The 21,548-nt window shown below is 41.7% G+C and overlaps 1 protein-coding gene across 2 annotated transcripts; it reads left to right on the plus strand.

The window, feature by feature from the left end:
- Positions 1-6,578: 6,578 nt before the first annotated feature.
- Positions 6,579-20,899, plus strand: PNISR (PNN interacting serine and arginine rich protein). 2 transcript variants are annotated; one of them, XM_075268188.1, is made up of 12 exons: positions 6,579-6,721; positions 8,732-8,847; positions 10,035-10,223; positions 10,739-10,971; positions 11,081-11,261; positions 12,035-12,222; positions 12,426-12,563; positions 13,440-13,539; positions 14,021-14,074; positions 15,979-16,146; positions 19,479-20,514; positions 20,675-20,899. In XM_075268188.1, exons 2-12 carry the CDS (start codon positions 8,760-8,762, stop codon positions 20,703-20,705), a joined length of 2,406 nt encoding a protein of 801 aa, XP_075124289.1. In that variant the 5' UTR covers positions 6,579-6,721; positions 8,732-8,759; the 3' UTR covers positions 20,706-20,899. The 2 variants fall into 2 exon arrangements, 1 of the variants encoding a protein (XP_075124289.1); XR_012715329.1 differs by lacking the exons at positions 19,479-20,514; positions 20,675-20,899 and having other exon boundaries at positions 14,021-14,513; positions 15,979-16,084.
- The last annotated feature ends 649 nt before the right edge of the window (positions 20,900-21,548 follow it).

Raw genomic sequence — 21,548 nt, forward strand, 5'->3', positions numbered from 1 at the left:
CAAAAAAAAACAGGGTAGAAGCAAAGGCATAAACTGGGGTGATGTTTAGGGGCTAAAGCAGTGTAGATGTGGAGGGAAGCTAATTCAACAAAAAAAACAGGGTAGAAGCAAAGGCATAAACTGGGGTGATGTTTAGGGGTGAAAGCAGTGTAGATGTGGAGGGAAGCTAAGCAGCAAAAACAGTGGGTAGAAGCAAAGGCATGCAAAACTCTACCCTGTTGGAAGACTTATTCCTAGGTCTGGAACACGTTAATGGCCCCCCTGGACAAATTACTGCCACTCAGGGGCCTAGTGTCACCAGGAGGGACAAGTATAGGCGCATGTTGTGGGAATACCTGGCCGACACCAGCTCTGTCCTCTCCGATCCCTCTGTGCTCTACAGCCTACACTTATTTTCTCATCTCTTTTTTCTGCACTGCACATCTCTTGCCTGCTTCCTTTGGGATCTTACAAGTGGTGGTCCACTTCCAAAGATGGTAATTTCACTAGACAGTGTAACAGGAGTAGCTGAGGGATCGCTGTCTTAACCACTTTTTGGCACAAAATTAACTTCCAAAGCCAAATATGGTGCAAGTATATGATGCAAGGACACCTACACACCTATCTCTGACACATTGGGGAGTTCACCCTCATGCGCCCTTTTGGCCTGCACCATCATGCGCCTCTTCCCAGCCACTCCACATTTCCCAAGCTTTTCATTGCAGGCAGAAGTACAACACAACCCACCCCCATGCCCAAGCCTTTAACAGCCTCATCGATAAACTGCTGGCCCTGGAGATGTTGGTGTTTGTTTATGCTTCTGGAGACCCAGGCCTTCCGTCAGCAGATGGCAGCTGGGGCACCTCCCTATGCTGGGCCTAGCCGTTACTACTTCTCTTGGTGTGCTGTCCCTGCCTTGCGCCTGCATGTGTCCCATAACATCAGTCGGGCCCAGAGCTCTGCGCTTTGCTGCAAGGTCCACTTGACCACCGACACATGGACAAGAGCCTGTGGTCAGGGATGCTGCAGTGCTTATCTTTAATGACAGGCAGGGTGAATGTGGTGGAGTCTGGTCCCCGGGTGCAAACTGGGGTGGCCTATCTCCTCTCCCAGGCCAAAATTCATGGTAGGAGTAGACTGAAACCCTACGATGCTGCAACCTCCACCCCAGCTACTAGCGGAAAACACTGTAACACTGGCGTGGGGAGATGTCAGCAGGCCGTGCTGAAACTGATCAGCTTGGGGGACAGACAGCACAGTGCCTCCGAGGTCAGGGATGCCATCCTGGCTGAGATGGCATTTTTTTTTCCCTGCTACACCTGGGGCCTGGCATTTTTGCGCCTGTGATAATGGCTGGAACCTGGTAGCAGATCTGGAGCTTGCCAGACTCAAACACGGTCCACGCATGGCCCACGTTTTCCAACTTGTTGGTGCCATGTTTCTTTGAAACCTACACCATTGTGCCTGATATACAGGTCAAAGTGGGGCCATTTTCGTAAGTGAGAACTAGCCTCTGCTAGGCAGAAAACATTCAGAGCACACTCCTCTCATCTTCGCACCGTTGGCTGGTGGAGGAAGACGAGGGGGTTGGAGTGGCATCTGATGTCCCTGTCCTACACGAGGCTAGAGGGTGCACTTCAGTGCATCCCATTGCTTCACCACAAATGGTGTGAAGGGGAGTGGAAAATGGAGGAAATGGAGAGTGACCCTTACAGTTGGGGCCAGCAAAGGCATGCCAAGTAACACACTGGCACACATGGCTGACTTCATCTTGGGTTGCTTTTCAACACATATTTCACATCATGAAGAACAAATAATACTGGATTTTTACAAGCCTCGAACCCTGGTCTAGGTCTAATGTCTGTTCCTTTCTTATATTAGGGGAGAGGGAAAAAAAATTACTTCAGTGATACGTTTAGCGTACATAGACTGACTATTAATGTGTATCCCACTTAGTGTTGTTAGGGTTACACACCGTCACAACCTGGCTAAAGCTTCTATAGCTGTTAAAAAAGTCAACATAACTTTACGGTATCCAAAAAGACAGCTGGTACCGACAGAGAGCAAGACAAATGTCAACCAAAGCTGTGAGCTCTGAACACCCACAGTGACTTTGGCGTCATCATCATTATAAGGGAGCGGGTGGTAATAAATAACTTGGCAGTGCCTAAAACCCAAAAAGCTTATACAACTATATTTACATTAAGATACACAAATGACACTTTTCAGTAGCATGTCATGAGACAAGCTGATAAGCTCTTCCTTTGTGCAGTGCTATTTGAAAGTTAAAAGCTGCCTTTATTTTAATTCTGGAGAAGGTGCAGACATTAGATTTAGAACATGTTGTCTTCATTGTCCAAATCCTCTATATAGGTAACGTGTTTTTCGGGCCGAGCTGTCTGGGAACGAGCTGGTGCAGCACTAACAACCTGGGTGAATATGGCAAGAGCCTGAGATGTAGGGTGAATGAATCCCCAAATTATTTGTGGAATTCCCAGTGAGACAATGGCACTATATACCAGTAGCAAAAATTGTGGGTGCACATAACCCCAATATATTCTTTGAATTCCCAGTCAGACAATGGCACTATATACCAGTAGCAAAAATTGTGGGTGCACGTAACCCCCATATATTCTTCGAATTCCCAGTGAGACAATGGCACTATATACCAGTAGCAAAAATTGTGGGTGCACATAACCCCAATATATTCTTGAATTCCCAGTGAGACAATGGCACTATATACCAGTAGCAAAAATTGTGGGTGCACGTAACCCCCATATATTCTTTGAATTCCCAGTCAGACAATGACACTATATACCAGTAGCAAAAATTGTGGGTGCACGTAACCCCAATATATTCTTTGAATTCCCAGTGAGACAATGGCACTATATACCAGTAGCAAAAATTGTGGGTGCACGTAACCCCCATATATTCTTTGAATTCCCAGTCAGACAATGGCACTATATACCAGTAGCAAAAATTGTGGGTGCACGTAACCCCCATATATTCTTTGAATTCCCAGTGAGACAATGGCACTATATACCAGTAGCAAAAATTGTGGGTGCACGTAACCCCAATATATTCTTTGAATTACCAGTCAGAAACTGGAACTATATAGCAGTAGCAAAAATTGTGGGTGCACATAACCCCCATATATTCTTTGAATTCCCAGTGAGACAATGGCACTATATACCAGTAGCAAAAATTGTGGGTGCACGTAACCCCAATATATTCTTTGAATTACCAGTCAGAAACTGGAACTATATAGCAGTAGCAAAAATTGTGGGTGCACATAACCCCCATATATTCTTTGAATTCCCAGTGAGACAATGGCACTATATACCAGTAGCAAAAATTGTGGGTGCACGTAACCCCAATATATTCTTTGAATTCCCAGTGAGACAATGGCACTATATACCAGTAGCAAAAATTGTGGGTGCACATAACCCCCATATATTCTTTGAATTCCCAGTCAGACAATGGCACTATATACCAGTAGCAAAAATTGTGGGTGCACGTAACCCCAATATATTCTTTGAATTACCAGTCAGAAACTGGAACTATATAGCAGTAGCAAAAATTGTGGGTGCACATAACCCCCATATATTCTTTGAATTCCCAGTGAGACAATGGCACTATATACCAGTAGCAAAAATTGTGGGTGCACGTAACCCCAATATATTCTTTGAATTACCAGTCAGAAACTGGAACTATATAGCAGTAGCAAAAATTGTGGGTGCACATAACCCCCATATATTCTTTGAATTCCCAGTGAGACAATGGCACTATATACCAGTAGCAAAAATTGTGGGTGCACGTAACCCCAATATATTCTTTGAATTACCAGTCAGAAACTGGAACTATATAGCAGTAGCAAAAATTGTGGGTGCACATAACCCCCATATATTCTTTGAATTCCCAGTGAGACAATGGCACTATATACCAGTAGCAAAAATTGTGGGTGCACATAACCCCCATATATTCTTTGAATTCCCAGTGAGACAATGGCACTATATACCAGTAGCAAAAATTGTGGGTGCACATAACCCCAATATATTCTTTGAATTCCCAGTGAGACAATGGCACTATATACCAGTAGCAAAAATTGTGGGTGCACGTAACCCCCATATATTCTTTGAATTCCCAGTGAGACAATGGCACTATATACCAGTAGCAAAAATTGTGGGTGCACGTAACCCCAATATATTCTTTGAATTCCCAGTGAGACAATGGCACTATATACCAGTAGCAAAAATTGTGGGTGCACGTAACCCCAATATATTCTTTGAATTCCCAGTGAGACAATGGCACTATATACCAGTAGCAAAAATTGTGGGTGCACGTAACCCCCATATATTCTTTGAATTCCCAGTGAGACAATGGCACTATATACCAGTAGCAAAAATTGTGGGTGCACGTAACCCCCATATATTCTTTGAATTCCCAGTGAGACAATGGCACTATATACCAGTAGCAAAAATTGTGGGTGCACGTAACCCCAATATATTCTTTGAATTCCCAGTGAGACAATGGCACTATATACCAGTAGCAAAAATTGTGGGTGCACGTAACCCCAATATATTCTTTGAATTCCCAGTGAGACAATGGCACTATATACCAGTAGCAAAAATTGTGGGTGCACGTAACCCCAATATATTCTTTGAATTCCCAGTGAGACAATGGCACTATATACCAGTATTAAAAATTGTGGGTGCACGTAACCCCAATATATTCTTTGAATTCCCAGTCAGACAATGGCACTATATACCAGTAGCAAAAATTGTGGGTGTATATAGCCCCAATTCTATTGCTAGGGGACTTGCAGGGTATTTCTGAGGTGAAGGTGGGGGGGCACACCGTTGGAACGGGTATCGGGGGTATATATCGGGTATACGGGAATACACTGACAGTGTATTCCATTCAGGATCCTGGGAAAGCTGGGTTGCGGCGATTGAGCCCGTCAGTGCCACGTTACACTGACAAGCTTCTCCCTGGAATTTAGCTCTTATAAGAGCTGTTGGTTGTCTTCTCCTTCCTATCCTAGCCTGTCCCTGCCTACCCAGAATCTAAGCCCTAGCTAACTGGACGGAAACCTCCGTCCCCGGTGAATTGCAAGCTCAGAATGACGCGAAGCTGGGCGTCGCTGTTCTTTTAAATTAGAGGTCACATGTTTTCGGCAGCCAATGGGTTTTGCCTACTTTTTTCAACGTCACCGGTGTCGTAGTTCCTGTCCCACCTACCCTGCGCTGTTATTGGAGCAAAAAAGGCGCCAGGGAAGGTGGGAGGGGAATCGAGTAATGGCGCACTTTACCACGCGGTGTTCGATTCGATTCGAACATGCCGAACAGCCTAATATCCGATCGAACATGAGTTCGATAGAACACTGTTCGCTCATCTCTAATACATATATATATATATTTCAATAAAATGTTTTTTTGTTTTTTTTTTAACACTCCACACAATCCTCATTAACCATTTTAAATGTCTGTGTTGTTTGTTTTATTAATATTGCTGTAGATGGAGCTTATTGTTAGACATACGAGTAGACCCTACTCTGACCCACTTCTACAGACTACACTGAGACCATGAACCTATCAGCAGCAACTCGATCTTAGTTAGGTCAGTAGTGAGACAGCTGTAAGGAGGACCAACCAATAGTAACTACAGAATACACCGAGACCATGAACCATACCTCCCAACTTTCAAAGGACAGAAAGGGTGCATTCACACGGAGTAAAGTGGCGCCCCGAGTGCACAGGGAGTACAATGGAGAAACAGGAGGTGTCCGCGGATAGCTCTGCTTCATTCGCTATTGAAGTCAACTCATCTGCGGCCGGAGGATGCAGATGAGTTGAATCCAGGTCATGCCTCCCACCAACCGAGACTGCGGGACCCACATTCTGGGACGGCTGGGAGGTATGCATGAACTTATCTGCAGTAACTCCATTCTAGTCAGGTTTGTACTGAGACCGCTAGAATGGAGTTGTTGTAAGGAGAACCTACATACATAAGAATTTAGATCTAAATCAGCTATGAATCGCCATAGATTTCCATAAATCACAAGAAAGTGCCGCGACTTATAAGAAATACGTCAGGCCGAGGCTGCACGTTGCTGCAAGATATTATATATATATATATATATATATATATATATATATATATATATATATATATATATATATATTCATTGTAAAACTCTATGTATTAATGTCCCTCTAGACCAGTTATGACCATACTGCAGGATCCTCCCTAAAGAGACACGACTCCAGCCTCCTGTATTCAACTCCAATCTAGTCACCTCAGTAATGAGAGTTCCTCCTGGTAGCTCCTTCCTGCCGTTCACTAGTGAGGTGACTAGATTGGAGTTGCCAGAGAGAGGACCTGCCAGGAACAACTCCATTAGACGTAACCCTGCCCCTACAGTCTGTGGTAGATTTGCCGCTTCTCCAGTTACAATGACAATTTGTCTCCGTAACATACAAGTCTCCAATAACCATGAATGCGATGAACCGCGAGGGGGCGATGTGGCAATCACTTCCCGCAGCGCCAGTGACCGCCTCTCCTCCGCCTCTCACTGATGATCACTTCCGTTCTCGAGTCCAGGAGCGCCATATTGTCTGTCTGCAGCGCTCGGCCGCCATAGAAGGGTCTGGCTCTATAGGAAGAGCGGCAGTAAACGTGCGTGAGCGGGTGGATTGCCTTCGCTAAGGGTCAGTCTATAGAAGTATCGGCTATTTTGCATGTAAGTGAATGGAGGGCACTGCAGGAGCTAGCCGCTATGATTCTCGGCAGTAATGGGGCCTAGCACGCAGGCGCGGGAGGCTGAGTTGTTGCAGATCATGTGTCGTCCATATACTGGATGATAACGTGTGTAGCAGCGCTACGAGGCGCGGGAAGGACAGCCTGTGTGTAAGTAGCCGTGCTGCGCCAGCTTACATGTGTGATCGTGCCTGCTGAGGTAACACTAGGAGAGCAGGCCGCTACTAGAGAGCAGCAGCACTGCGAGTACTCAGCTCGTCTGTCTACAGCAGTCCCATAGACTTAGGACCCCCTTCCCCTCCTTGTAGTTAGGAAATGTCCATTGTGAAGATCATGGTGATAGATCTAGTAAATAGAACCGGATGGGCGCGCACTGCTTTGCCATATAAGGTTAAAGCTGTGTTTAAAAAGAAAAAAAAAAGTGAAAATACACATATAAAAAAAAAAGTCACATTTTGTGTAAATCTGAATAATACAGCCAATATTACCAGGCAGCTGGCTCAGTTCTTCAATCCCACTTACAATCTAAGCATCCACTGTTGTCCCCACACATGGTATGTTCTCCCGTTACCAAGCATAAAGGGGCTGGACACAATAACACATTTTATATAGTCCTGTCTGACTCTTCCATACTCACATCCGTAGTGCAGTCACAAATCACTTTGGTCAAAAGTTAAAGTTTGACCTTAGCCGTAGTAGCCCCCATATGAATTTCTATGATACTGGTGACTGACTGGCATACTGAGAGGTGATCATGGAACCAGTAACTGCAAAAACACCTATCGGCTCAGCAACTTGGATTACAGACACTCCTACAGTGCAGTGCATGGGGTGATGAATCAGTGAGAGGGGCTAATAGCATAAAAACCCTTTACTCCCCTCTCCCTGGGACTTCTTCCTTTTGTCTGTATACAGATCACAGGCTGGCGGTGCCTTTTGACTGCTGTAGGCAGTCACAGGCCTCAACGGTCACCACTTCTCAAACAAGGTGTCACAGCAGTCGTGTTCTGTTTATGAAGAGGCCATCGCTGGGGCTTGTGATTGAGCCAAGTGACTAGTGCAGCCAAACGGGTCACAACTGGTGACGTCACCTGGGGGATCTGTATACAGAAGACCAAAGCTGCCACCAGTGGAGATGGAGGCCTGGGAGGATTGATTAACGGGGCTCCGTGTGAACACATTCAGTCGCGGCTTCCCACTCCAGATTAGGCTCAAATGAGTGGGCCTAGTCCGGAGGGTGGTGTCGCAAGGCGGACGCTGTGGCTGAATCAGCTGCGGAATCCGCCTGAAGAAAGGGCAGCTTGCTTTTTTTTTTCTGCGAGCCACTCCCATTGATTTCAATGAGAGGCGGCAGGATTTTGACACGGTCTCAGAATCAAAATCCTGACCATTTTGCCCCATGTGATTTAGCCCTTACACCGATGATTTGATGGTCAGTGTCTGATCAGTTCCTATCTTGCATGCATCACACATTTTTATTAAAATATCTTTCTCAACCTAGTTTTTTATGCCAGGAATTGCAAAATCATCTTAGCCCAGGTAATGCAGACTGGTTACCATGCTGTAGCCAGTGCTGAATAGGTTGTTATGAAAATTTCATGTATCTAAAAGGGGTTGTGTCATGAAGACAAGCCTTGTCCATTATATAATAGAAAGGGCGCTTTGTGTGGGGTCCATGTTTCCCTTCTGTTTATGGACTAGAAGTGAGCATGCATGACAACTGTTCCATTCATTTCTGTGCTGTACTTGGCCATTTATAGAAGTAAATGAAGCAGGGGACATGGGCTGTATCATTTTCCTAATCACTTCCAAAGTTCAGATGCCTATCCTCTAGGGGAGAACTGTTTATGGACTGAATATAAAGATATTTACGTTCCATTAAAAAAAAAAGTTACAAAGATGAACTATCCTTTTTATTATGAGTGGACTATTTTTTTTTCACATTCTTACAATTTCATATTTTTAATAACCGTAATCCCACTTTTCTGTGCAGGCAGTGATTTGCCATTTACGTGGCAGGCATGTGGGATCAAGGCGGACAGCCTTGGCAGCAATGGCCCTTAAATCAGCAACAATGGATGGAGTCATTTCAGCACCAGCAAGATCCAAGTAAGTGCTTAGCAACTGCTGCCCGCGTTTATTATGGTAGATTCACAATTGCGTCGGCTCACAAGCGAACCTCTAAAACGTAGGTCACATATGGAGCTCGAGGGACCCCGTTGCCTATAATGGGGTCTGTCAAGTATTCCTTTATTTTAACCTGAAAGTGGAGGAGTAACTAAAGTGTGTGCAGGCCATTTTCTGTCGCTGATTTCAGGCAGACACTGCGACTGAGTCTCCTAATGGGGGCGCCACACAGATGACAATTTAACCGCCTTTTCAGTCGCCAAACTCACATGATCTCTCTTAGGGTGCATTCAGACTACGTAACGCCGGGCGTGTATGAGAGCCGTACACGCCGGCATTACGGCAGACTGCCGAACACTTCCCATTCACTTCAATGGGAGCGCTCGTAACAGCGGCGTTTACGAGCGCTCCCATTGAAGTGAATGGGAAGTGTTCGGCAGTCTGCCGTAATGCCGGCGTGTACGGCTCTCATACACGCCCGGTGTTACGTAGTCTGAATGCACCCTTAGCCAGTTAGTAGCTTTGAAAGGGTTCATGTGTTGCAGACTGAATTTTGTTTCTCTGGCGTTGTAGAGTTACAAAACTGTCAGTCTAAGGGTGCATTCACACTGAGTAAACGCTAGCTTATTTTGTAGAGTAAAATTACACTTGTAAATTTTGCTATCCCATTGACTTCAATGACATTTTACAGGCGTATTTTTACAGGCGTATTTTTTACAGGCGTATTTTTTACAGGCGTATTTTTACACTTGTAAAAAAATATCATTGAAGTCAATGGGATAGCAAAATTTACAAGTGTAATTTTACTCTACAAAATAAGCTAGCGTTTACTCAGTGTGAATGCACCCTAAGGCTGCATTCACATGGAGTTTTTTGGTCAGGAAGCTGACTCAAATTCCTCCTCCTAAAAACGCTGCACCATAGGACTGTATGTTGAGGCGTTTTTTGGAGGAGGAATTTGAGTCAGTTTCCTTACGAAAAAAACTCTGTGTGAACGCAGCCTAAAAAAGAAGAAAAAGTACTGCTTACCTTTCAAATCCCATCATGGACCTTTTTCATGCAGTTATTTAAAGTGACCACAGAGGCACTGCTTTTATAACAGGGGAGTTTCTTTTCTGTGTTTACATGTTCGTTTGTAAATAACTTATTAATTTTTAATAAACCTTAAGGTCAAATTGATTGGGCTGCATTAGCCCAGGCATGGATTGCACAACGTGAGGCTACCGGGCAAGGAGTGGTTGAACAGCAGGTGATAATGCCCAATGGACAAGATGTGCCCCCAGTTCCACAAATAGAGCCTGTTGCCAACAACCATAATTTTCAAGGGGATCCCAGTTTTAACCGAATGTGGCAGCCAGGTAAGTAATTTTGCATTACCATCTTTTAATATCCACTTTTATGGTCAGACTTTAATTTGGTGCCTGTTTTATGTTTTTAAACGCAGTGATGCTAGGTTCACACCTGCGTTCTTCTTTCCGTTCTGTGCTTTCCGTCTTCTGCATGCCAGAAGACGCAAAGCACAGACCGGGTGCGGCGGTGAGCGTTTTATGCTCTCCGCCGCAAAACCGGATTTTTTTAATCCGGACACAGAGTACTGCATGTCCGACTCTGTGTCCGGATTAAAAAACCCGGTTTCGCGGCGGAGAGCGCAAATCGCTCACCGCCGCTCACGGCCGGACATCTCTCTCACCCATTCAAATGAATGGGTGAGAGACTCCTGCAGGTTTCCGTCTCCTGCTCTGTTTTATGCAGGAAACTGAAACCTGCACAACGGAGAGGGCAACGCAGATGTGAACGAGCCCTAAGCAGTGTTTTAAAGAAAAAAGACATATAAGGTATGACCTGATTTGTTTGTGATTTTGCATCTGTACAGAATGGGGCGGAATACACCACCAGCCACCACCTCACCATCCTCCCCCAGAGCAGCCATGGATACCCCCTGCCCCTGGGCCAATGGACATTGTCCCACCATCTGAAGACAGCAATAGTCAAGATAGTGGAGATTTTACAAATGACAACAGACACATGTTTAACCAAAATAATCATGGTTTCAGTGGACCTCCTGAAAATTTCTCAATGGCACCAGTAAATCAGTACGATTATCAGGTACTTTTTTCATTTCTATTTTATTATTTGTTTACTTGAGGAATAAAATGTTTTGTGTAAAGCCACTCATTTGTTAGACTTACATGAGTGTTTGTTTTTGTTTTTTTAGCATGGTTCTGGAGGGTATGGACCACCTCAAGGTGGATTTCATCCGCCATATTGGCAGCAAGGACCACCTGGACCACCCGGCCCGCCTGCCCCCCCTCCTAATAGAAGGGAAAGGCCATCATTCAGGGAAAGGCAGCGTTCACCTATACCAATACCACCCAAGCAAGAGCCTCTACAGATTGGTATGTATATGTTTCAGGGGCAGATTTTTACAATATGTTGCTCAATATTGGTTCATTATGAAAAGAAAATGCTTCAGCATCCCTTTGAATTTCAATAAAATTTGTGAGTTGTTTTTTTTTTGTACTGTATTTAAAGAAGTTGTACAGCATTAGAAAAACATGTCTGTTTTCCTTCATAAATAGCACCACATCTGTCTGTGGGTTGTATGTATAATTTAGCCCTATTTACTTTAATGGAGCTGATGTGAAACATTGGACACAACCCACTGACAGGGTGGTGCTCTTTTTTAGTAGACGTCATTTATGGTTTTCTATATAATATAGAATAATATTGGATATCCTTTGTCTCGATTTGACATCTAACCACAGGAATTGTGGTAATTGTCAGATCTATGGGGTTCCTGTGCTGGAAACCTTACCAGTCACAGGTTGAAGGGGATTCCTTTTACCCACATCTATATGGAGCAGCAGTTGCACAGATGTTCTTTTAGGTTATACACAGAACGTCTCTTCTTCCCCAATAATGATTTTCTTCTTCCCCAATCTGTAGTAGGTATTTTTCCAGATTATGTATATGGTTGGTTAATGTTGGTAGCTTTGCAATTTTTTTTTGTCTTTAAAGAGGAGGTCCAACATAAAAAGAAAAAAAAAAATCAAGGATTATCATCATTGTTAGATGGAAAGGTCAGACCCAGCTGATTCCTGCACCAAAGGAAGTGCATAGATAGATATTTCCATAATTTAGTTCTGGATTTTCCCTTCTTTCATTGCAGATGCCGTCAAGCGCAGGACCTTGCCTGCTTGGATTCGTGAAGGTTTAGAGAAGATGGAAAGAGAAAAGCAGAAGAAATTGGAGCGTGAGAGGATGGAACAGCAGCGTTCCCAAATGAAAAAAGAAATAAAGGAGCAAGAAACTGAAGAGGGGGGTGACGGTCCACGTTTGCCACAAAAAAGCAAATTTGTAAGTAAGACCCAGAAGTTAGACATAGAGAACAAACAGTCATTTTCACCTGTACTACAAAATACATGTGGAATGTGCAGTGCATTGCAATTTCTTCTTGTAGTGCATTTCAAACCTATTGTTTGTGGCTACTGCAAATTTTTAACACTTGCACTCATGAATTTACTACAAATTGCATATTTGCACCTATTTTTGTTTTTTAGGACAGTGATGAAGAAGATGATGATGATGAGCATGAAGAAGACGAAGCTAGTTCAAAAGTCAGCCGCAGTCCCTCTCCACCTGTGCAGGAAGAGAATAGTGAGCCAGAAATAACAGAAGAGGAGAAGGCATATCAAATGGTACATGTTTTATCTCAGTTGTACAACAGCTGTAATGGGAAATGTTTAAAATGTAACTTTTGAACAACTTTAATTTTCTTGCAACATTTGTTAATGTTAACAAATTTAGCCTCCTTTATTGTCTTTCCCTTGTTTCTCTGTTGAGAGCTGTACACTGCTGTCACTAGGTTTGCCAGATTCTTGTATAATGCAAGAAAGCTGAGGCTGGAGGGATCACTTCAAAAAGACATGGCAGGCTTTGTTAAACCTAGAAAAGTGCTTTTAGTGTCATGTAATATCGGATTGTCATCCAGTCAGACCTCACCAGTTGAAAACGGTCAGGATTGGCATATTTACATGCAGCTTCTCCCAATCCTGTGCTTTCAACTGATGAGAATACAAGTAGGACTGCAACTTTGGTGTGATAAATGTGTCCAGACTGTGCTTCTCTGCCTTACAAGAGTCTGCTCCTCCCACCTAATGAATGCTGTGTACAGATTTCAGCTCTCAATAAAGAAGCGCAGTATTTCACAGAGAGTCAAAATTTATATGGTGTATTACAAAATGTAATAATGACAAATGTTGCCAGAAAATCAAAAGTTTAGTTACACTAGCTGAGATATGCTTTAGATTGAGGGTGACTGCTTTCTTCACTTCAGGTCGTATGTCACAGGAGGTGATCCGATATCTGCTGCTAATATACATTTTGATTACATCTGTCTTTTGAGGATGACTTGAAGCAGCTTAATCCATTTAGCTTTATCACAAATGGAGATCAAGCTAATTGTTATGGAAGCACTCCACTCATAGAGCTTAGTTTCTGCCAAAAGTTATCAAGGATGGCTACTGTATTTGTCAACATTGTATCCATAGAAATAATGTTTTGTTCCTGTCTAGATGCTAATGACAAAAACGCTGCTAACAGAAATTCTCTTGGATGTCACAAATGAAGAAATCTATAACGTGGCCAAAGAGACTCATCGTAAAGCAACTAAAGGTAGATGTTTCTGTTTTGTTCTGAACGCATGGCTTCTTATTTAGTGTGAAGTGGATGAGTTAATCTTCCAAGTAGCTAAACATTATAACCCATAACCTTTATCTCCACAAGGTAAAGGTTTATTGTACAGGTTCATTATAATTCAGAACCACCATTCTGACTGCACAAATTTACCTGAAAAGCCCCTAAGTGCGTGTCTCACATTTTGTTTATATGAAGTATGCCTATTTTATATCTTAAGCCCCCTATTGAAGTTTACGTTTTAGCAAATCAAATTGAATTAAGTTTTCGTTCTTATTCATTGGCTGTTTAGGAGTATTGCAAAGACTGCATGTTTTTTTCCAATGGATTTTGTATTTTAACCTTTCTTCTCTCCCCCCAAATAGCAGCACTAGTAATTAATTTTGCATAGAAGCTCATGACTTTGCGGTCGTGGCTATGTGTGTTAACATGTTGTTCCTGTTGTTGATGTGATACAAAGCTCCTGCAAGGCAGCTGGCACAGTCCAGTGCATTGGCTTCCCTTACTGGACTTGGTAAGTACGTTTCACTATTAATGGCTGGGTGGGGGTTAGTTGGTTCATCTAGTGTGCATGGTTTTAACTAAAACATGTCCAGTATTCAACATTAGAAAACAGACTCTTAGAATTGTGAATGCAGCTCTTTCATCAGCTCATTGGAATATACCATTCAATCTGTTCATTGACATATCTGAAATATTGTGTAGTTTGTTTTTGTATTTCATTGCATACAACATACTGGATATGTTTTGCAGTGTAACATACTGTGTGGTTGCTACTGAAATACGTTTTACACCTTTTAAACACTAAAAACATCTTTTGTTCATTGCTGTAAGTCATTGTAAAATAAGTTCTATATTTGGGTTACTTAGACATTGTCCTTTAAATCCAACAGATGACCTTTTCATTATATTGGCTGCAGTTTCCTGCCGATTCTGTGCAGTAAAGTGAAAAGGTGCTGTAATTTTGGCTCCACTACTTTGGCACTATATATGATTGTTGTCATGCAGATGACGTTATGTATAGTAATACAACCAAATCTGATGTAAACAAAAGAATAGAATTTTTTTATATAAAATGCTTCATTTTATTGTCTTCTGAGTACAGCAACGTGTCTTATTTGACATGCTTTCTTTGGTCCCTCATGCATCCATTGACCTTAAACCATGTGCTATAAAGTTTATAGCTAATTGTGAAAATGCGTTCAGAATTTTTTTTAACCATATTTTTGGCTTTTAAAAAACTGCATTGTAAAAAATGTTTTTAAATCATATAGAGAATGTCCTCTAAATATATGTCAGCACCAGACCAGCAATAAAGTCTTAAAACCAACATCTTTTCTTCACTTGTTGGAAACCATATTCAGAAGTTGCAACCATCAGAACAGCGTATATTATGTGTCTCATTCTCACACAACTTTTCCAGTCTATTGATTGGCAAATCTGCCTAGTCAACCACTATATGAATGGATTTTTCCATTTAGAACTATGGGAAAAACTATTGACCTGTACTTGTGGAAATTGTGCTGGTGGTATGAATTGTTTTCCAGCTTCCATAGAAACACACAAGGGTTAACGGTGTGCCCATCTTACAGAGTGATGCAATATGATCAGTGTAAGTTTGTCCTCTGAGACCACCACCAACCCTGAGAATGAAGAGTTGCAGTCCTGGTCTGTTTCTGCGTTTCTTCCGCTCTTTGTTCACTGCAACTGGCCTTTATTTACTTGAATTGGTTTTAAGATCACCAGCCCTAATGGAAGCAATTTAAATAAACAGTATATTAGGAAAATGCCATTTATATGATTTTCTAATAATAAAAGCATGCCTCCGGTTTCAGGCTCTGGTTAGTGGGGTACAGTATTCAGTGCAGGAGACAGCACCATAGATTCTGTTTTTCCGTTTGCCGAGCTGAAGATCTTAAACATAAGAAGCAGAGCAGGACACTCTAATTCAGTGCAGCCCATGATAGACTTCTGCTGGTCCATTCTGCCCTAATACAGTGATTAAAAAGAAAAAAATTATACAGCAAAATCCTGAAATTGGATGTTGTATTTCATTTATTTCAGATTACACATTAGGCAGTTTCTGAAAGGGTCAATCAGTTATGTTTTGTGATATCAGTATGTATATTGGTTGCACAAATTCTTTCCTGGATATAGAGAAGTCATAGTTTTATGCACAGTAAACAGATTTTATGTGTCTGAGATACATGGGAAGAAATCAAAGTGCCAGTAACTGTGGTGGTTGGAGTCGCAGACCACAAAGCTCTTGTGGTCTTTTGTAAGCCCATGACGGCTCAGAGGTAACCTCTGATGGATTCTGGACATTTAAAACACTTGACTTGCAGAATTTGTACTCAAACAAATTTGTGGCAAAACTCCTATTGCTGCGTCATGATGGACTGGGATCTATATATGCAGGTGGACTGGGTGGTTACGGGTCAGCTGAGAGTGAAGATGAGAGAAGTGACAGAGGCTCAGAATCTTCTGATACAGATGAAGAAGAACTCCGGCACAGGATCCGACAAAAGTTGGAAGCATTTAAGCGAAAGGAAAAAGAGCAACAGATACTTGAGAGACAATTAGAAGGTAAGGCAATCCATATGTGTCGAATAATGGCATTTGTTTTGTGTTTATTTGTGATGGTTGGAAGGTCACCCACAATACAGTGGTAATCCTGTTCACACTACCCTTTATTAATGTTGCTTTTACCGTGATCAAATTATATTAGAGGGATTTCAAATATTTCTTAGAGGGATGGCAAAAAAAAAAGTCTGTTTTGCCATCTTATTTTGCGTTCTAAATTTTGTGTGGTGCACTGGGCATCATAAATGAAGTGACATTCTGCCAATCAGTACAATTACGGTGATAAATTTATATTGTCTGTGTTTTTTATATAATTGCATCTAAATGAGAGCTTCTTTTATCCAGGAAAATATTACAATTTTAGTTTAAAACTAAGGAGGGAGGAGGTGGAGGCACACAGAGACCCCTTAGATGCCACCATCTATGGTGGCATCTAAGGACTGACATTCCCTCCCACTGGCTCCATCTCCTGGCCCAGCGCCACCTTCATGAAGTACTAATAGTCATAAAAAACAAAAAACCCGGACCAAAAAGAATATATCAAAAATATATAAATTTTATTAATATAAAAAAACACAAACATGTAAACATAAATAATCATAAATGGAGGAGCTGAAGTGTCCACACTAAATGAGCAGGTGAGAATGTGGCATGTAAAAATGTACATTGCAATTGTATATATAAGTCCCCTAAGTGCTGTTTTACATATCCGGAACGTTATATTGAGGAGACACTTACCTTTTGTTACACCGACTTGTTCAGTAATCTACTATACAGGTTTTCTTCATAGACTGGTACGGCGATTGTGCGAATGACGAGACTCCGCCCGAACCACGCCCACTATGATGTTACCCGACCAGCATCAATCATGATGGTCGGTCTATGGTGGGCGGGTCTCGAGGGGGAGGAGCCACGACCGGATCGCGGGCTTTATAAACACAGCTAAAACAGCAGTCAGCGTCGGACTCGCTTGCATGCTGCAGCCCACCATCAGGGCTGCAGTTTTTGTGGTTTTAACCGCAATTTATTATTTTTGACGCTCTACTGAAATACAAATATCACTCTCCTGAGGAATCATAGATGAAACGCGTAGAGGGATAGATTGTTATATCTAAAATATAGTGTTAAGCCCTGGCTGTGAGCAGTGCCGGGGCTTGCCTTACTGAGTCTATGCAGCCTGAGTATAACCATCCTAGCAATAGTGAGCTCCCCTATATTGTTTGAAGGGTTTACAATAGAAGCTCGCAGCGGGGGTTTAAAAGATTAGAGGTGACATACTATCTTGTTGGATACTACCCATTAACTATGATTGGGATTACAATGTATCCCTGTCATCTCTATTAAGTACCTGATCCACTTGACCGACCATGCCATATAGGCTATGACTGCATAGTCTCTGTATTGAGTGTCAGAGGGGAAACGGAGTGGGGGTCTCATATGAGTTCTGATGTTAAGACATCGCCAGTGTGGATTTACAGGCAAATAACACAGAAAGAACTAGAGACATCCTCACCCTCCCCTCAGTTGCTATTTTGTCCTAAACATAGGGTGGGGAGGTTGTGCGGCTACAAGACCCCCACCCTCTATTTTGTTTTTTCTTTTATCTTTATTGTGGGGGGAACGACTTTTGTAGATTTTAATTGGACTATTAAAAGCTATGTTTTAGCAATTTTCATAGGGGTACCTTCTCTTGTGTCAAATGTAAAAATGTACTAAATCAGCTGAAGTGCCAAACATACCAAAACAGCAAAAATATATAAACCCATATATATATAAAGAAGAGTGAACAACAAATGCCTGAGTGAATGTGAAAAATAAGGAAATGAATATCACATAACTGCAACGTGCAACTCTAAATGGAAAAAGTGAAAAAACACTGAGGTAAGATATAAATTACTGTGAAACCCAATGAATACCAAACGTAGGATAATAAAGGTATGCATGAAACTCCCTGTAAAGCTGTTACCTATACCACATACACAGCCTGCCCACGCCCGACGCGCGTTTCGCTCAAAAAGAGCGAAACGCGCGTCGGGCGTGGGCAGGCTGTGTATGTGGTATAGGTAACAGCTTTACAGGGAGTTTCATGCATACCTTTATTATCCTACGTTTGGTATTCATTGGGTTTCACAGTAATTTATATCTTACCTCAGTGTTTTTTCACTTTTTCCATTTAGAGTTGCACGTTGCAGTTATGTGATATTCATTACCTTATTTTTCACATTCACTCAGGCATTTGTTGTTCACTCTTCCTTATATATATATGGGTTTATATATTTTTGCTGTTTTGGTATGTTTGGCACTTCAGCTGATTTAGTACATTTTTACATGCCACATTCTCACCTGCTCATTTAGTGTGGACACTTCAGCTCCTCCATTTATGATTATTTATGTTTACATGTTTGTGTATTTTTATATTAATAAAATTTATATATTTTTGATATATTCTTTTTGGTCCGGGTTTTTTGTTTTTTATGCCTATATTGCCTTGGCTGTTTTGTTATTGAGTTGTTTATCAAGTACTAATAGTATTTCATAGGGCAGGAATCAGTTATACACAGACCTGCAAAATTAGTGCCTAGTGTATGTGGCAATGATTCATTTGTAGCACATGACAGTGGTAGCTAGGAGTTCACGATGGATTGAATGAATTCAATAAACATTACTAGTCCACTGTATTAATTGAACATCACAAAGCATTAAAAGTGTTTTCCATTAAAACAAGTTACTACTCTTTCTATTGATAGAGAATAACATGCAGATCGATGGTGGTGTGTCTGCTCAGACCTCTAGTGATCAGGAGAATGGGGTGCATGTTGTCCCCCGTTCTAAATGGATCGATGGTCAGGCAGTGCACACACAGCTCTGTTTATTTCAATGGGAGTGTATAGTGTTTATCTCTGACCCTCCTATTGAAATTAATGAATTAGTGCATGTGCTGTCAGAACACTGCTGTCTTCAGAGAAAAAGTCCCCTGTTCTACTGAACAGTGGGAGTCTGAGCGATTGAACCCCACTAATTTTTAAGTGGATAGTATGTTTTCATAGGAAAAATCCCTTTAAATAACAGATGTTTGGTATGGACATAACCCAGGCTGTATGGTAAACACAATATTTATAGTAAAAATGCAGAAAACTGATTGTATTGTTTTAGCATTGAGAATAGCTAGACTACACTATCGGTATCAAACTCAAAATGTTGGTACCTTGACAACTGTAGTGAGTCCAGTATTATAAGGTAAATGTACATATTGTGGTTTTTATTGGTCTACATTTTCCCTCAGGCCTAAGTTTGTATCATCACAATATGACAAGTAATTTAATTTCTGCTTTCAGAGGAAAAACAACAAAAGGAGGCACATGATGATGAAGCAAATGAGCCTGTCACAGATCTTCCAATGAATGTAGACGTGCACGAAAAAAGAAAGATTGAGGTGGATTTGGAGATTGATAAGAAAAAATTGAATAGTGAGGCATTACCCTTAATTGATGTTGGCAAAGAGATTAAGGAAAGGACAATTACTAGTAAATCTAGGAGCTCAAGTAGTAGCAGTAGCAGCAGCAGTAGTAGTAAAGACCGTAGTAGTAGCAGCAGCAGTAGCAGCATGTACAGCTCTAGTTCTTCAAGTAGTCGCAGTTCATCTCCCTCTTTACCAAAGAGGAAAAAAAGACGGAGTCGTAGTGTGTCACCATCACGAAAGACCAGACGTAGCAGAAGTAGGAGTTCAGCACGCAAGAGTCGGAAGGAGAGGAGCAGAAGCAGGGGAAAAATTAGTGAACGTAGACGGTCTAGTAAGAATAGTATGGAGAGAGATTGGCGTAGGGATCATAGTCACAGCAGAGAGAAAAGAGCAAACCGCTCCAGAGACAGGCATGGTCGTAGTAGAAGCAAAGAGCGGCGTAAAAGCGATACATATCGTAGGAGCTCTAGCAGGAACAGGCACAAGCATAGAGGCAATAGCCGAGAGAGGGAAAAAACTAGGAGTAAAAGTATTGAAGTGGAGAGAAAAAGAAGGGAGTCAGAAAAGGACAGGAAAAAGGAAAAGCTAAAGAGGGAAGAGAAGTATATCTATTCAATTCAAGAAGAGGGCAAAATGAAAAGTAGGAGAGAAAGTCAAAGGACATTCTCCCGCAGTGAGTCTTCCTCCTCAAAGATGTCTCGGCAGGATTCTAGGCAAGACGGTAAAAAGAGCTCTACCAAGGAAAGTAAGAAACGGGCCTCCTCTAGTGGAAGAAGCAGTTCAGGATCTCCTGTCGTTTACAAGGATAAAAAATCCAAGAAATTAAAACGTAGTCGGTCACGATCTCTGGAGAAATCTCAAAGGTCTGGTAAGAAGGCAAGCCGCAAACACAAGTCTAAGACCCGATCAAGGTAGTACACTTTTTCAATCTATTGTTTAATATAATGAATTGTACATTTTCTGTGTGTAATGGGAATGGGAAAGGTTATGGCTAGTAGCGTTAGCTTTTACATTCTTCTACCAGCAAGCTATGTGATTGATACTCATACGGTTCTTATATTTGTTTTGCAGATCATTGACCCCTGTTCGTCGTAAACGCTGATGGCTCACAGACCATGACATTATTTTTTAAAAATTCCATGAGTTTTAAAGGCTTGTCTCATTCTAGAGGCACATTACGGCTACGTAGGTGTGACAAATGTATTCTTTTCTCTTTCCATTTCCCTACTCCCCACTTTTTAAATATGTATATTTTCCGTTTTCTTGCTCCTGGAAGTAAAATTACTACTAAAACTACTTTGTATGGCATATTTTCAACATACTAGGAATGAATATCTTATTTTTAGCTGTAATGTTCTACAAACAGTTACCTGTTCTGTGATGTTAATAAAGCACTGTGCTAAATTTTTTTGGTTAAAAAGTTTCCATTACCATTTTGTAGGTTGTATCTTCCATAAATCAAGGTCTATTCCTATAGAAGGGATCTTTACCAGAGATCTGTGCCCCTGCACTTTAAAAACTTTTGAGGTGTTTTCTGCAGAGTTTTAGCTTTCTGCTTTATATTGTAAATCACAGCTAAGAATAAAATCAGTCTTGGGATCCGGGTACACGACTGTAGTTGTTTTCCAATTTTTCTATATAATGATCCGTCACTCGGTGAAAGCTAGGTGCTCAGAAAAGGCATCTCACCGCCATAATACAGAGAACAAAATATTTCTGGCACTCAAGATGGATGTTTTTTTATGCGTTTATTGCAAGCATCCAGAGTTATACATATATAAACGTTTCGGTCCAAAAGACCTTCATCAGTTATAACGGATGCAGCAAAGGTAGATGTATGGAAAAAGGTCCAGTGTAGAAGGTGGGGACCTTTTTCCATACATCTACCTTTGCTGCATCCGTTATAACTGATGAAGGTCTTTTGGACCGAAACGTTTATATATGT

Source organism: Leptodactylus fuscus, chromosome 3 (assembly GCF_031893055.1).
Source record: "Leptodactylus fuscus isolate aLepFus1 chromosome 3, aLepFus1.hap2, whole genome shotgun sequence".
NCBI lineage: Eukaryota > Metazoa > Chordata > Amphibia > Anura > Leptodactylidae > Leptodactylus > Leptodactylus fuscus.

Coding starts and splice junctions, on each gene's coding strand:
- PNISR (XM_075268188.1), top strand. CDS start 8,760: ATGTGGGATCAAGGCGGACAGCCTTGGCAGCAATGGCCCTTAAATCAG. Junction 12,223..12,425: donor TGCCACAAAAAAGCAAATTT/GTAAGTAAGACC, acceptor TTTGTTTTTTAG/GACAGTGATGAAGAAGATGA. Junction 16,147..19,478: donor ACTTGAGAGACAATTAGAAG/GTAAGGCAATCC, acceptor TTCTGCTTTCAG/AGGAAAAACAACAAAAGGAG.